At 41.9% G+C, this 17458-nt stretch overlaps 4 protein-coding genes across 4 annotated transcripts; 3 read left to right on the forward strand and 1 right to left on the reverse strand.

The window, feature by feature from the left end:
* Positions 1-931: 931 nt before the first annotated feature.
* Positions 932-2471, forward strand: LOC110182929 (uncharacterized). Its single transcript, XM_020951107.2, has 2 exons — positions 932-2152; positions 2241-2471. The coding sequence occupies exons 1-2, from the start codon at positions 1810-1812 to the stop codon at positions 2414-2416; spliced, it is 519 nt and encodes a 172-aa protein (XP_020806766.1). The 5' UTR covers positions 932-1809; the 3' UTR covers positions 2417-2471.
* A 381-nt stretch (positions 2472-2852) lies between these two features.
* LOC110182912 (uncharacterized) lies at positions 2853-5490 on the forward strand. The gene is made up of 4 exons (XM_020951073.2): positions 2853-3530; positions 3593-3679; positions 3741-4082; positions 4143-5490. Exons 1-4 carry the CDS (start codon positions 3437-3439, stop codon positions 5312-5314), a joined length of 1695 nt encoding a protein of 564 aa, XP_020806732.1. The 5' UTR covers positions 2853-3436; the 3' UTR covers positions 5315-5490.
* Positions 5491-6444: 954 nt separating this feature from the next.
* On the forward strand, positions 6445-7055 carry LOC110182895 (uncharacterized). Its single transcript, XM_020951047.2, has one exon. It carries the CDS (start codon positions 6634-6636, stop codon positions 6916-6918), a length of 285 nt encoding a protein of 94 aa, XP_020806706.1. The 5' UTR covers positions 6445-6633; the 3' UTR covers positions 6919-7055.
* A 7297-nt stretch (positions 7056-14352) lies between these two features.
* Positions 14353-16008, reverse strand: LOC110182874 (trypsin beta). Its single transcript, XM_020951016.2, has one exon. It carries the CDS (start codon positions 15756-15758, stop codon positions 14883-14885), a length of 876 nt encoding a protein of 291 aa, XP_020806675.2. The 5' UTR covers positions 15759-16008; the 3' UTR covers positions 14353-14882.
* Positions 16009-17458: the final 1450 nt, after the last annotated feature.

Consider the following 17458-nt stretch of genomic DNA (forward strand, 5'->3'; position numbering starts at 1 on the left):
CAGCAGGAGCAGGAGCAGGGATATTCACGGGTAGCCTGAAATGCACCAACGAAAATTCATGGCATTAGGGGAATGCCAAACGAGATGGGCAACATGGCAACAGAATCAACTAAAAAGGAGTCGGGGTATTTAGAGACAGATTAGAGCAAAGCAAAAAGGTCGACTAAAGGATACTCTGAGTAGATCCTAAAATATATCTTTCTTAAGATCTGCTAATACTCCTTTGATTTAGTAATAATATAAGCATGTATTTTGCTAGATTCCTTCTATAACCTGAGCATATCTCCAGACTTTGAGTTCAATCCTCAGAATAATAGTTCAAATACCTAAAATCCAGCTTTTGGTAGAAAGTAAGCTGGCTTTTGTCACCAATATACCTCTCGGCTTTCATCCAGCCAACACGAACTGATTCCCATTAGACTGTGATATATATACACGTTCGCTTGGGTTTCGTGTGGATCTCTGTCCTGTCTGCCTTAGTTGTTGACGATTTGGTAACTGCAGCAGTTAGCTGCTCCCTCTGCTGGCTCAGTTGCAACTCCGGCTGGCAAGTGCCTTTGGCTTATAAAATATTTAAACGTTTTTGTGGCTTTGGCCGCAACATATTTGCACTTTGGGGCCAGGAGCTGCAACTCCTGCTCCTGCCACTGTCTCTTGTGCACTTCCTTATGTTTTCTTGGCATAAAAACGAGAAAAATAACTAAAAAGAGAAAGGAGGTGGAAAGTTGTGCCCGGATGAATGCTATTAATATTGTGCGACAGCTGGCGGACTGCTTAAATATTTACTCAATACGCAGGGAAAGGACTACGAAAAAGCCACGACTTGTCTGTTAACCCATGGAAGTACACCCAGCTCCAGCCCCTCAGGATACTCGAGAGAGAGAGCCCCGATATGCTAATACGGTTATGGTTACTGCCTTTGCCACTGCCACTGATGCTGCTGCTGCTGCTGCGGCTTCTATTCTTTGCGGTTGTCCTTGTCGTGTTGGCTGGAGAGGAAATTTCATTATGCCAATTACTTGCATCAAAGCTGCTTGGATAATTGACTTTGCTTAGCCCCGAACCTACAGTACCTCAACCTCCAACCTTCAGCTCCCGATGGGTTTGCATAAGACGCCTTTCGCACATTAGCCGCCACTTGCGCTCTCTGCCTCTGTGTGTGTGTGAAGGTCCTTTCCACTCTCTTGCTGCATAAAATAATTAAACTTAATTGACAGTTTTTCGACATCACCTTTGTCGCTTTGGTGTGACAAGTCAGGAGACTGCTCCTCCTTGTCCTAACGAGCTTAACTTTTTAGCATCAAGTGCCTGCTTAGTTTTTACGGCGAAAAGTAACTAGCACTATAACTAGCCATCCAGTTAGCTGCTTTAGTCAAGTTTAATTCTCGCTGGCGGAATAAAATACATTTTAAGTAGTGGAAAGTGGTGGAGAAAATAGTTAAGCCTAGAGGAATACAGCAAAAGGAGTCTTTTAGAAACAAAATATAGTTAATTAATATTAGCATTAGCCTAGCAAAATCTTTAATCTTTAAAGTCCATAAAAGCAAGCATGATGGAGGGGAAACAAATCCTTCCTTGGTGCATCTTAAATTCCCAAGTAAGGTAAACGGGATTATATATTTTTCTTAAATTTTAACAAATTAAAATATCTATCAAGGCATCCTTGACATTACTTACTTTTCTTATCTAACTCTCTCCTTTCCTTTAGATATAAAACAATCCAAAAATACTTTTAAAAATTTTTCAAAATTGTAGTGTAATTTTTTCCCATTTGCCTGATTCTATTATTTCCTTGCCCCAGCAGCCAAGATGAAGTACTATCCGAATGCAGATGTGTGGTTCTATGTGGACAAACCCAGTTGTATGAACAACTATATGAAATATCCGCCAAATCATAGCTGGAAGATTAATGACAAGACCACGTCTCGGGTAATGCGCTATTGGCGCGATTCGGAGGGTATCAAGAAGCCGGAGATCAAGCTGGAGGATCTGTATTTCACCGACTGGCCAAAGAATCGCATTCGTCCTCAGGCCTGTCTGGGATTGCTCTATGCCACTGGTAACCGTTTCATTAAATTGACCAAGGCACCGCCGGCAGGATTTAAGTGCGCCCCAATGCCCGTCAATTTGGCCACAGCTCGTATTGTTAACGGTACTTTCTGCTTTTTATATTCTTATTATATTTTATTTAAGACTCTAATTTTACAAATAATATTTGGTAAATATTATTTATGTTACAGTAATGCTGAAAAAGAAGGCCAAGGCGGAGAAGAAGGCCAAGAAGGCGGAGAAGGCCAAGAAAGATGCCGAAAAGAAAGCCAAAGGCAAGGGCCAGGGTAAAGGCAAGGGCAAGGGTGGCCAACAGGAACTAAAGCCAAAGGTTATCAAGACCTACAAAGATGCGGAAAAAATGTAACAGTAACAAAACTTAAGTAAACGTAACAAGTAAATTTTTTATATATTTAAAAAAATTGTTGAAATATCTTATTTATCTATCAAATAGCTCTGAATTTTTGATTGTAGACTATCTTATACTTGATGGAACAATTGAAAGGATTCTTAAATCTACCCCTTTCTCTCTGCACCCCTTGGGCTGCCCTCGCTCGGCTGATTGCCTGCATTTAATCAAATTAATTAATGGCACATTTCACATTCATCATTTGCCCGGTTGCATATTTTCCCATTCCTGATGCTGATGCTGATGCTGCTGCGAAAAGCCAATGCTCGAGGCTCCTCCAGCTGCGGCCCCGCCCACTCGTTTACCGCCCTTTACGACTGATTGAAATTGCACGGCAGTCTCCTCTTTTATAGCATGCAACTTTTTGTTGCGGATTTTTTTATTTGGCTCAATCTTTTTTTTTTTTTTTTTGGCACAAATCAACGAACTGCAAAATTCAATTGAAAACCGTTGAATGCAAGTTAATCAGTTCGCTTGGCTACGCTAATTATGTGGCCAATATATGTGTGAGTGTGTGTGCGGTGGGTGGGTGTGTGTGTGCGGATGGGTGTCATGATGGCAGGACTATATGCCTTATTTACAAATATTCATGCGAAAGCGTGTGAGAGTGTGTATTGGGCAAAGTAACCAAATTATTCGGTTGCCGTATGGCTTGCATTTTAAATTCAACCAAATTGATGACATTGGTTGACATTATAAATTGGTAAACAAACAATAAATTGAACGCGGTTGATGGTTATGAATATGCTATTGAAGTGTCCTTAAAGTCAATGTGCTTATAAAAATTAAAAAGCGTTTATAGATTGAATATCTAAGAAGTGCTTTGCATGTTTATATCTTAAACATAAATCACAGTAAACATTTCTCTCTTAATCTATCTTTTACATTCCAGATAAAACTCTTGACTCTCTCACAGTGAAGATCCTGTAAATAAACAAATTTATAATTATATTTTAGTATTAAAGTCACAGAACAAATATGGAGAAGAAAAAAGCTAAGCCAAAGATCCAGAATGAAGATCGACAGAATTTTGTGGCCACACGGATGAGTCTACCGCTCTTTATGGTTTCTCGTAAGTTTAAGATTATGGATTACTAGTCTCCCTATATTAATCAGTTCTTAAAATATAACTAGGTAATCGCATTAGAAAGGATAACTTGGCTAGTGTGGGTAAACAGTTTAAATTGGCCGGCCGGCATTATAATGAAGAGTGTCGCAAGGGTAAGTTTATGTTAAAGATTTAAAAGTAAAGTTTAATGATCTTGTTCCATATCCGCAAAAGAGAATCACAATGAGGCGGCTAGCAATGCCACATTCAATCATTACCGCCACATCACGGGCTATGATAAGCAGACAAAGAATCCATATCCTGAGAGACGTCCTTTACGTGCCGAGCGAGGCATGACCAAGTATAGAAGCTGGCAACTTCCACCGAATCACTACGGTATTCCGCCGCAGCCATTTCTCCGTCTGAGGGGCACCAAGGGCACCGTATTTGCCACACCGCACACAAACCATAGCCGTGTGTCCATCAAGCCGCCTCCTTACCATTTCTACGAATCTTCACCGGGAATCGATAGACTCTTTAACCGCGAAAATCAGCAGAAGGGCAAGTTCCTATCGAGTAAGTAAACTCAAGGTCCTTTCTTTAAATTTATTTATATATCACTTGACCTGTTTTCAGATGCTCGCGATCACCGTCCGACGACTCGTACCATGATCTCCAGTATCTCTGGATGCTGGCGTGATCCCAAGGACCCTGGGCCCTGCGAAACGCACACGGACTACTACACAATGGAGGCCAATGCAGCGGCCATAACGAAGCCAGAACGTCCCAATCCGCATCTGTTCAATCGAAGATCGTATGTGCCCACGCAGATCAATGTGAAAATTCGGCGGCACATCAGCATGGAGCCGGCGCCAGGTCGCTACTGTACCAGTTATCCAAATGTGTGTCCATGTCCGGCGGGCAAGACAAGTGTTCCAGGGCTTCAGCTTCTAATCGATGAACAAAAGAGGCTCAAGTTCCGGCGTCTGCCCTTCGAGCGGATTAGCCGAAAGACGCTCTGTGAGCCGGACTGGCGTCATGTGATTGGGCAAGGGCATCGGCATATCTTCATGATGGCTCCAAAGGACAGGCTGAAACCCTCGAAGAAGCCAGCTGGTGCCTCCAAGAAGCCCGGCAAGCTTATTAATATGTTTGCTGACGCCAAGTACATCAATATGCTCACTCAGCCCCAGCGGCATAATATCTCCATCCGGAATTTTCCGGTGCCACCGTATGTGCCAAAGATCGTTTACAATTGCGCTGCCAAGCGCATAGTTCGCAAACAGCTGAAGAACAACAAGAAGATTGCTTTTAATAGTGGCCAAGAGCGTTGGAAGGATGGCGAACGACCAATGCAGCTCACCACCCGGCAGCTGGAGGCCATCAAGGCCAAGCTGCCACCGGAGCGGCGTCTTATAGATCATCCCATTGATATACCCGAGGATCTGCCAAGCCGTCTGACCCATGTCCCTGACCACCAGAGGGTCACCTATATGCCAAAGCTGCGAAAGCGACTGTTCAAATTCCTTCCCATTCCCGCTGCCCGTGTCCTGGTCACTGACAGCGATATACGTCCGGATATAGTTTTCGATCCGGACAATCCAACCGGACTGTACCGGCGGAAGATCGTAGAGTCCATGTTCTTCAAAGACGCTGTGCTCCGGGCAATGGAGAACAAGGAGAACGATCAGCCCGGAGACGCAAGCGAAGTCGTGTCGCAGACACAGTCCCAATTGCCATCGGAAGCCCCTTCCGGGGCGGACATTGAGTTACCAAAGGACTCATCCGCGCATTCGGTCCAAGCTTAAAATTGCTTCAGATCTCAGTTTCACGTTAGTGCCACTTTTTGAAATCCTTTTCGTTTTTGATTTATGCTCCTCGCTCGACCGAATCCACGTGGCCAAGAAAAATACCGAGAGATGGCCGAGGGAAAGCAGCTGGAAATACCTTAAATAAAGATGTGAAAAATTATCCATTTGGAAAATCTGATTGGGGTTTTAATTGCAAAAGGGGGAGAGAAGTGATGGAAAGTCTTTAAAAGAGATTTAAGACATTATAAAATACTAAATTATATATTTTATTTTATATAAAAAGAATAAGCTAAAGCTAAGCTTAGTTCTTGCTTTGTAATTTCATGCAAGAGCTTTACACATCTTGTTCCCATTTCCTTGGTACACCTAATCAAATAATACTCCAAATTTTAAGTAAACATGTGTTTTATAATTTTATATTTATAAAGATAGTACTCTATAAATGGTTTTAGCTTTTAGAGAGTCGAGTGCTCATCTCTGGCTATCAACTGGGGGACTAGAGTTTCCTTGCCTTTCCGGCTTTTGCTGCCATAAAACAGGCCAAAGTAACTTTCGACCATAAAATAAATAACTTTTTTAACTGTCCATCTCGCCGCACTTCCCTTTTGCCCATCCGATGGCCACACACAGGCACACACACGAAGACAAAAAGGTCAAAACGAAATAATTAAGTTTTGCAAACGTTTTGCGGGTAACTAGGAGACGGGGTCGGGCCGTATCCGGATCCGGATCCGCATCCGGGTGTGCTCTCTACGTGTGCCCCGCTACATGTGGCCATTAAAATGCTCGTATTATATCTTCTCTTGCTTAGATTGTAAAACATAATCTGTTATCAATTATTTTAGCTTCGTGGCCTGACTAGCTGCTGCCTGTGGTGGGTCGGGGGGCAAAAACTTGCAAAGCGCTCGCATTGCACTTTGGGTGGGTAGCACAAAGTTTCCAGGACTCCACAGGCACTCACACTCGTGCGCTCATATATGTATTTATGACTTGGTTAACAATTCTGGCTGCTAAGCAATTTTCCTTGGATATCCTCCGACTTGCCATAAAAAGGGGCAATCTAATCGATTATCGAATTTGAGCGACTGCAACCGGGGCCTAATTGAGTTCCCCGAGTCGAAAGTCTCGACTCAGCAGCTCATAGTGAGCGTTGAGTATTCGTTCGCCTTGTAAACCACATTGATTTTCCATTTGGTTGCTGTCTAAGTTGTTCTAACAAAACGAATTTCAACATTTAACAATTTACATCTATTTGCCAAATTTACGATTGTTTGTGATCAAAATTAATTCATTTAACGATTAAGATCCTGCCAACCATGGGTCTCAAACGCTTCGTGTCCTCAATGCTTCGCAGTGCCCAGCTGCGATCAACCAAGGCTGGAGAGCTGGCCGCCGGATGTCCACCCGTGTTCAACAAGGATGGCATGTGGAACGCTATGGTTCAACGTCAGGTGCAAAATAAGGCTACAAGTGGTTCAGGGAAAACCAAAGAAAATGATCCGGAGAAGCAATCTGGCGAACTAGCTCCCAATGCCGCCCGACTTCCTCGCAAGCGCTGCTGGTTGACGAAACGCACAGATCCCCAATTGCAGAAGAAATAATCATCAGATGTGTTTCAACACTCCAATACATAAAGTTTAATAATATTCCAGTAAACATATGCAATTAAAGTCCGATAATTATATTATGAAAAGTTATATTCTGGAAAATTATTAAATACATGTCTGAGTTAAATCTATCTCTAAGCGAATTTTCTATGGAATCCCAGGTAAGTATTTAATATCATTTTCTTATAAATAATCCTAGTTCTATAGTATTTTCTTATCCATTCATTTTCCACTCCTCTTTTCTTGGGATATTCAATTTAATTTTTGTTTACCAGCTGCTGATTAACAATGCCAGCAGAATCCTTGGCTATGCGAGCATGTCCTGGCTCCACGTTCCCCTCAATTTCAAGGAATTATTATGGTTAATGCCCGTGCCATTGTTGTGCTACGTATCCCCTTCATCCCCCTCCCCTCATGTTGTGCAAATATTTTACGCGACACACGGAGCCGCACAAAGCCGGAGCGCACAAGTAAAAGTAAATTATAAGCAAAGGCAGCGCACAACAACGCTGGAGTTGCAACAATGATGCAGTGCCATGTTGAAATGCAACTGATTGTGCGCGAAAAGTTTTTTTGTTGATGCCACGCGCCGCGGAAGAAGCTGAAAAGACAGCGCCCGGCTTTCGGTTAACATGACTTATTATTAAGGGGTGGCGGAAAATGTGGGCGTGGGCGTGGACTCAGACTTGCCAACTAGTTCAAGATGAAGTCGCGGTGGAAATGGATCAGAGCGAATGCCACGAAAATGGAGGCAGCGGCGGCGGCCGCGGTGGGTTTCTCTTTTTTCAGGCGTCCCGCAACGGGAAACTAATATGCAAAGGTATCCTGTTAAATGGAAAAGTTGAGGATATTGGACAGTTACAGTTACAGTTACAATGGGATAACAGAAAATATAGCCACTTTTGAATAATAACTTTTTTGTGAAGATCAAATTGCACCCATTTTGAGCTAAAAATCTAAAAAACTGGAGAACCTATAATACTTATAAGAAACATGCCTTCATATATATTATATAGAGTCAGGTTTTTCATGGTAACTTTCTTAAGTTATCCAGATATCATTCTAGCTTTAAAAACTTTTCAAAATGTGTCTGAAGGAGTAATTTTTAGTTACAAAATGCCTACGTAATAGTTGTTTTTATAATGCCAAATATTGTAGCATACATTTTGGCGCAATGCAGAGTTTAAAGAACTTTATTGATTTCTATAGCTCTGGCCAGTAGGTCTTTCAATAATTTAAATTTAGTATGAATGGTCATAGAATATAGGTTATAGGGTAAGAGTACAGAGTATAGCTTATATAGTATAATATACAAAATATAGAGTATAGGGTATTCTTTTCGACATCATTGATTGTACTATACCTCTTTTTTGTCTTGTCGTGTTCCATGACTTACTTTGTCGGGTGTTTGTTTGTGTGTCGAGCAAACAAATGAGCCACGACTCTGGCAGGGGTTTTCACGTTCCTTACCAGCTTTCTTCCCAGTTCATTCCATTTCATTCTTCTTGGCCAGGCATTCTTACCAGTCGCTCTCAGCGTGGAGCAAAGTCTCTGCATTAGTCTATGAAAGTTGTTTTCCCGTCTTCGGAGCTCCTTCTTTCATTCTTTGTCGGCGCATTTTTTGTTTTTCTGCTGGCTTTTGTTTGGCTCCTTGTTGCAGATTTCTTTCTCGTCCTTTTTCTGTGCGAAGTGGGTCACGGGGTCGTGGCGTGTGCAAATTGCAGTTGCCAGCGGGGGCGGGTATATATGTGTGGTTGGAGGTCCTGCGGTTGCACTCGCTGTGCGTGTGCGTCGACATGTCGACTTTACATTTTCAAATAATTTCTGATTAAGCATGGGCGTCTTTCCCTCCATCCCCGAAACCCACTCGGAAAATGCTATGACCCCCGCTGTGTGACAAAAGCAATGGGTGCAGCTACCATCTGTCCTGCACTGAAACAAAAGGTTATACGATATAAAATAACTAGGTATTAAATAAATTTATGATATCCTGTTTTAAATATCGGATATTAAAAGCTATCGTAAACGATACAAATCAATAAAGTTATATTTTAAGGGTATTTTCCGATGATTTAGGTTTTTTTTTAGATATTTAAAATGATATTTATAATATTTTCTTGTTTCATTATATTTCTTACTCTAAAAAATTGACAGTTTTCAATATTTTTCTCTGTGTGCTTTCTCTCTTTTTTCTCGCTAGTACTGTCTCACTCTTTCTCTTGGTCTTTTCAAGGCAACATGCTGACATATTGCGGGGCATAATTTACCGTTGCTTTCGCCTGTTATTTCTCTTCTTCTACCGTCAGTGTCCTGCGCTTTTTTCTGATTCTACTTCTTCCACTTGCTCTTCTCCTGTAGCCGCCTGTCGCCGAGTGCAACTAATTTTTGTTTGTTCACGAAAAGCCACAAAGATTTATGCTTGAGAAATTATGCTTTAAAAGTTGAGCATATGTCTTCGTTGCAGCTCGCCGTCTTAAGTAATTTAATATACTTTAATGCTGGCTCACTCCACCAGCTAGCACCTTCTCTCCGTCTTGCTCTGTCTCACGTGCATAATGTATATTTAGTGTATGCGCATATAAAGGACATGCATTATGGGAGCTGGAGAGGGGGGGAGGGGATAGACATAGAGTGGGGGTAAGCAGCAAAATGTTCATAAAAATGCAAATGTGCAAAATGGTGCGAAGGGGGTGGGACAGTAAGAGGGAGAGGGAGAGGGAGAAAGCGCGAAATCATAATGAAAGAGCGAGCAAAAAAAAGGCGAAACACACACACACATAGAGACATTCGGGCCAAAGGTTGTTGCATGTGTGTGAATGCGCGTCACTTTTTGCGCTGACATTTTAAGTGCATCTTTGTGAAATATTTAAACAAAGAATAATTACACACGGCATTACGAACTTAATGCGGCTGAGTGCATGAAATACTCATCTCAACGTAAATGCATGCTGCCTCCGCAAACTGTCAGGATGCTGTGAATGCCTGAAAGGGGGGTTTCGAGGGGTAACTCAGCAAGGTGAAGGTAATCCAAGAGGTCCTTTTTACTGGCCATTATTAGCTAGCTGATATTGGATATATTCTCTCAGAAGAAAATCATAAATAAACTCTTCTATATATCATAAATTTAGTTTCCTCAGGACACTTTCTTATAAAGCTCTCTCTATCTCTATTTACTATATATCTATCTCTATATTTCATGTGAATACTATCGGTGTGTGTAAAGCCTGAGCAGAGAAATTCCCTCACCCGTGAATCACTCATAAAAATCTCTTTCGTCATATGATTATTTAAAATTTAAAGTTATTCCACCACGCATTTAATTAATATAAATTTATTTCCTTCTTAACCAGTGTTAAAATCAAAATACCAGAACAATTTAATACTATAAAACTCTGTTCGTCACAATAATAATTCAATATACTCTAATTTGGTAAATTCATCTATGACCTGGGCATTGGCCAAAACCATTTTCCATTTGGCACAAATTTGGGTCTCTTCCACCCAAAAGCTAATAGATGGCTATATTTCGAGTTAGTACAACATTTGGCATGTAAAATGTTTTTTAAATTAACGCTAGGCTGTACAAATTGGCCAACATGTTTGGTTGCAATTGCATTTTCCGAACTGAATCGGTTGGACTTCTACCTAAAGCTCCACATCCTGCACTGGGAGCTGGACAGGACTGGACTGAGTTGGGGGGTTGTTGTGACAAGGACCTTGGGATGGTTACCCATGGCTAAGCCAAAGTTATGGCGATTGCAGTTTGGAAATGCACACACACACACACACGGGTAGGGAAAATCAGTTTGAAAATTGAATTCGAATGCAGCAGGACGATGGGAAATGTTGACGGGGGCAAAAGGGTCCTCCAGATTGGGCCACCGGCATACCGAGAACTCAACTGGAACTCCACTGGCTGAGTGGACTCGAAGTGACTTTGTGCTTGCCATTGACTAAAACAAATGGGCTCCACAACATCTTTTACTGTCAGCTGCAACTTGTCGCCCTGTCCATTTGTGTGTGTGTGTGCCACACCCACCGATCCCCTCCCTCCTCTCACTCCCTAGTATATAAATAAAATAAATATTTATATTGAAATGCAACGCAATCGAGCGCAACAGAATTGAATTTCAGAGCTTTGCTTTTGGCTTTTTGTGCCGTTTGCCTTTCGGCTTTTGACTTGTCCGCAGCTACTACTTCTACTACCACTTCTACAACCTCGGACGGCAGACGCAGACTTGGCCAAAAGGGAAAATAAAGATGCCCAGGATCGAGAGATAGAGATATACCAGATGCGAGAGGCAAGATGAGACAGCGGCAGCGATTTTAGTTTTCTCAAATTGAATTTTGCCAACTTTGTTTGGCATTTAATTGCATTGCAAGTTGCGTTGCAATTTCAATTGATTCCGAATGAGCTGAGTGCTGCAGGTGAAGCGGCCCCAAAAAAGACTCAGGACGATGTCATCCCATTGGAATGTCCTTTAAAGCGTAATGCCAAATAGCTTTGCAGTTAGTTAGTTGACACAACTTATGTGAATTTAACATTGTTTGCTTCGAGTTCACCTGACAGCTTGACTGAGCAAACAGAAATGGAAAGACGAAATTAGGTACTGAGGCCTCTGGACTTTTGGAACAACAATTAAATCAACTCAATCGTTATTTATTTATTTCTTATTTGAATAAACATTGAAGGTATTAGAAATCATTACAACTTTATAGTTTTTTTTGTTTAATCTTAAGATTAATAGCAGAAGAAACTTGCTAAGAAATATGTTGCTTCTCAAATGTTCTTTAGGACTCTGAATCCTCCTTCAACTTTTCTAGGCATACAGATTATGGGTCCTTTGTTCGACTTTCCACATCCTGATATACTTGTTTTAAAGGATTTTCCTAGAAAACAGGAAGCGCGGAAAATGTTTAACATACATTATGCAGTAGCCGAGAGGGAGGAATATAAAATTACATTACTCAACAAACAAAGCAACAAATTATCATTTAGATAATACTTTTTAGTGCTTTTCAGCACTCCCCTCCTCTCTCTGTGTGTCCCTGTCTGCCAGGCTTTCACTTACCTAACGCATGGAAATTTTTTCCATCTGCATGCATTTTCTTTGTGATACCAAGCAGCCGCCCACCAAGTGGAGCATATCAGGCAATCGGGAAGCCGACAATGGAATTTTCAAGGGGATAGCTGGAATTCTTTAGCCCATTTCTGGTGCGTGGTAAAAGCGCGTAAAGTAAAATGTAAGTGGCATGCATGGAATAAGAAAAAAAGAAAATATAGAAAAAAGGACAAGAGGGCGGAATGTGGCGCGGAATGGGGCAACATAATACGCGAAATAACAAAAGCGGAAAAGTGTGTGTAAAAGCTGTCTGGAGGAGCTGCCAGCCAAGGAGATAAAGGATGGAAGACGCTTGGCAATGCAAATGCTCCTAATGTTCGCCTTATGTCTTTGTTTTCCCAGAGAGATGTGTACGTTCCCCGGGGCGATGGGGGAGACGATTTTCCCAAAGGGAGTGTGTATAGCAAGGAGCCGTACATCAAATTGATTAGTGGTAGAAAATGCAGAACTGCAGCTACCTCACAACTTTCTACGAATACAATTTTTGCCATCACAGCTAATTATTTGCATATTTCTTTTACCTGGCCAGGACGTGCGACAAGAACTCCGGGAGTTGGTCCTAATTTGAAAGGTTTTTCCCGACTCTGGAGCCACCCGCTCAACGCTGACAAATGCAAATGTCAGCAGAGTGTTGGCAACTTTTTCATTTTGCAACTCTGCCAGGACTTGGGTTTTGCAGTTGTCATTTTGCGTTGCGCAAATGTCAAACTTATAGACGCTAAGCCACGTGCCAGAGAGGAGGCCAGAGACCTCGGCATCGACCGTCTCACCTTTAACCACCCCCAATTTTCCAGGTCTCCTCAGCTTCCACTTTCCACTTTCCGATTTTTCCATCCCCCAACCCCCCAACCATTCCTGCGTGGCATGCCAATGTTGCACGTTCAAATTAACTTTAATGAACCCAGTTTAGTTGCAAATGAGTTACAGAACTCGAAAAACACATCGAGACGTGTTTAGTGAGCAATGCATAGAACGGTTATTATGTTGAATCAGGTGATTTTAAGCACTGATAGGTAAGTACTGAGGAGTTTTTTAATTTTAGAATATATTTACCAAAGAAATATAAGAGGTTTATAATGTTGGAGGAAGAGAATTATGTATAGAAACCAGAGAACGGTTTGTTTTATTTTAATAGCTTTAAATAAAGAGTACAGGAACCAATAAATAATATCTTAAGGATCTGTAATCTTTGTAAAGTGTTTTTGATACATAAAATTAAAAAGAACACCAAAAACTTTATAAAATTCTCTCTTATACGACAATAATCGTTCAAATCCTTAAAGTTATACCCAATTCCTTCCAAAACTGTCCTTTAACCCACGGATGTTTCTGGGAAAACCAAAGAGCAGCCTTCCTGTCATCCCAAAGGAGGTGCCAGGACCCGTTTGTTGAATTTGAATTTGAATAATACAAAGCAGAAAAAACCCCAAATATGTACGAGTATCTTGTATCAAATGTCAAGTTTCGTGTTTGTGACAGTTTAAAGATTGCAAAAATTTCCACACTAAGGTGCGTGAGCCGCAAAGTTGGCCATAAATGCCGACCCGGGTCTCGCCCATCCGAAATAAATATTCGTTGTTGAAAAGGACATAAATAAATATGCGGGGAAAAAAATATCGGGAGACAGGACTTTCACTTAGCCGACTGCCCAACTTCCATCGCCTTTTACTTTCTGACAGTCATGCTTATTTATGGCCCCGCGGCCTGAGTAGGCCCTTTCCAATTTGCTGGAATTTTTAAGCCTCGCCAATTTATTGGCCGACTGTGTGCCGATTAGCCAAATATCGAGATTATGCCTAAATCAGCATCGACAGCCAATCCAATTTCGTGGGCCACGCGGAAAGGCTTATGGCGAGGGTTCGTTGACTCCAACTCCTCCGGACCGCCTCTTGTGTGGGCTTTGGGCCAGCATCCAAGAAAAACAGAAATTGAAATGACACCAAGAGATAAAGGGGGAAAAAAACAGTGTGAAAACCGCAGCAGCAAACTGACAAAATGACTCTGCGACCGACAAACTGACTGACTGACTGACCGACTGTTTTGGCCAGGTCTGGTCTGCTCTGTGGTTGCGGTCCGTGTGGCAACAAATGTGCATGTGGCAATTGATTTATTCAAATGAAATCACAGCAAGAAAAGCTGGCCGGGGAGATGTGGTCGGCAGCAGGTAACTTATGCACTTAGCCCAAAATAAACATCAGGCTGGCAGACCGCACAACTTAACTAGAACATATTCAATGCATACAATGAAGCGAATAAAAATATTACATTTTTCAGAACCATTTTAAAAGATCTCTCTAAGAAAAAATTCTATTTTGACTTTAACAATTTAATATCAAATAAATAATAGTAAAAGACCGATTTAAGAGCGTGTATCTACGATTTCATTTTCAGCTTTCCTTCTTCATTGCACTCCATGTTAAAAATTTCCAGCACTCCATTTGTTCGTATAGCCATAATTTTCCCAGCAAATATCAGTTTTTGTTTTCCCAGAAATATCAAGAGAGTGAACAATAAGGCAGCTACACTGAATACAGGATGACTTCGGATGGACTGAGTAAATGGGAGTGAGGTATGTAAATCCTCCAGCCAGGAGTAGGCGCCAATGATCATCAAGTTGGCCAAGAGAATAAGGATAATGCGCCAGCGCAAGGTCAAGATGCGATATGAGGCAACCACTTCGGTGAGACGTCGCTCAAAGGCCCTAAGATCCTCGTAATCCAATGCATCTTCCATTTTAATTTCTTAAATTTTTGTATGAGTTTTGTTTCAAATAGTTTCCGAGATATTGATTGAATTGTCATAGCCATTTTTCGTTTTAATATTCTCTAATATAAGTTACTGTAGTCCACTCCATCCATTCAGAAGACCACTCCAACCCCAGGCTCCAATATGGGCGTTGATCCAGTTGCGAAAGGCTGCTACATTTGTGTACACGCCCGGGTAATTGGGATTGGCACAGCCCAGGCCCCAGGACACTATACCATAGAGCTTGCCTTGACCTCCAACTCCTACGCCTTCTCCTTCTCCTGCTGCTTCCTCTCCCGCTTCCGAAGAAAATCCCACCAGCGGTCCCCCAGAGTCACCCTGGCAGCTATCGCGACCGGGACGAGCGGCGCAGATCATCCTCTGGGTTATGGGCAGCACCTGGCGATAGGCACGCCGGCATTGCTGCGACTCCACCAGATCCACGTCCACGAAGCGTAGTTGCGGGGACACACCTACCTCATTGTCACCACCATCCTCCCCCTGGAAACCCCATCCGCTGACCAGGAGCCGGGTGGCCACTGTCGGTGGCTCCATCTCTGTGGCCAGTGGCACTGGTTGCACATCCTCGGTGAAATTGAGCCTAGCATTCAGGATGAGCAGCGCCAGGTCATTGTCGTGGCTCTGTGGATTATAACCGCCATGGGTGATCACCTGCCGCAGGCTGAGCAGATGGCCGCCACTTGCATGCTCGCTGGAAGCCACTCGGACAGTGTAATCCTCGGGGCTGTAGGGCTCCTCGAAGCAATGGGCCGCCGTCAGGATGAAATGGTGTCCGATGATGGCTGCCCCGCAGATGTGCTGTCCATGGAGCTGCACCGAGGCCTGGTAGGGAAACTCTGCTATGGTGGTCACCTCACCGCCCACAATTCGTCCATCGCCGGGATTGGGCTTGGCTTGCACCAAAGATGAAAGCAGCAACGTTGCCACAAAGCTCCATGAAATCATCTTGCTATCTGGCTGAGGAATACTTCCGCGTCGAAGCTTTATATTGGTGGAGCGTAGGAACTTATCGGTGGAAAGTCAACAGCTCCGGTAATAATGTTTTGCAAATTTGGAGTTGATCTTATCGCCACTATTTGCTTGTTCGCGAAGGTGTCAAAGCCACGTTATCTGACTTTGACCCAATAACCTTGATGGTGAGGGAATGTGACAGATAAATGGGGTTCCGCAAATACAAAAGTATTTATCAGTTTATAAAGAGAGCAGTTTAAGAGTGTTTCATGGGGTATTTAAGTTGTTTTGTTTTAAATTTATAATTACAATAAATAAATATATAAACATATATTGGTAGGGATCCATTTAAGATGACTTGATCTCTACTTTATCTATAACGAACCCCAATTAGATAGGCTTTCCAATTAAATCGTATTCCTAAAATTAAGTAAGTTAAGCCCTGTAAGTGTAGTCACACAAATCTCCGCTTAAGCCTAAGGATAAGGGTCATATTTCATAGTCCTTTGGGGGGGTGGGTACAACTTGATTCTGTTCAGATTCAATGAATATGTTAACAACTTGGTGTCAGGCCAGGCCAAGACATGTGTATATCTGCATTATTTGCATAGAGTCAGTCAGTCTACTATTTCATTATGAGATAAAACAACCTGCTCGACAGTGGCAGTAACGGCAACAACTTATTAGCTTAGACAAAAATGAATTGCATAAATATTTTAAGGCCAGAGTATCCTTGGACTCCCAGATAGGGACAAGATACATTTTACAGATTGCAAGGACCAGGAGCCAGCCAGTTGGCCAAGTGTCAGTGCGGGCAGGCACTAATTGTTTCATTTTGCCTGCCAGACAGTAAACAATTCCAGAATCCACAAATATATGCACACACTTTCGAGCCATGTACGTACATATATACATAGCATCTCCGTACGGAGATGTTCATTCGGTTTACATTTTAACAAAATTCAATTTGCTGCTGCTGACACATGGGGGAGTGGAGCAAGGAGTCCCTCAGCATGCTAATTGCCTGGCCAGCAATTAATTAAACATGGCAGGATTTAATAAAATGCACACCAAGAGCTTTCTTATGTTTCTTGATTTATACAACATTTAAGTATATCCCGAAAGAAAGTGGAATAATTGCAATACTTTGTTGATCAATATTCATTCAAATAGACAATAAACAATTCATTAAAACGGAAAAAATCAAGTAAATAAATGTATTTTGCATAGCAGTCTTAATTGCTTACATTCTTTAACTTTAACTAAGAAAATATGTCTCAAAAACATATAAATGTATTTTAAACGTGGCGTATACGTAATATTTATTTTACCTCCATTGCATTTGTTCAGCTGTGTAGCTTTTAATTGTGAAAATTGTTGCAGTTAATTGCGTGTAATTGAGAATACTCTCAGAAAATTCGTCACATAACTCTCGACAGGACATAAATCTTGAGTGGGAAGGCCTTGGGAGTGGGGGTTAATTGCAGGGTAAAGAACATCAATTACCAAAAACAAAAAAATAAAGTAAAGAGAAATGGAAAGCAAGGGAAAAACAAGGGAAAGTGTGGCAGAACGAAGGCGAATACTTGCCGCAAAACTCTGCGCTCTTGGCTCCCATAAATTATGCAGTCAATTTTTTTGACTTTATTATAAAATGCGTGTTTATTATGCCATAAAAGCGAGAGCGAAGCGTG

This window comes from Drosophila serrata, unplaced genomic scaffold, assembly GCF_035046125.1.
Source record: "Drosophila serrata isolate PLE 108 unplaced genomic scaffold, ASM3504612v1 contig_184, whole genome shotgun sequence".
NCBI lineage: Eukaryota > Metazoa > Arthropoda > Insecta > Diptera > Drosophilidae > Drosophila > Drosophila serrata.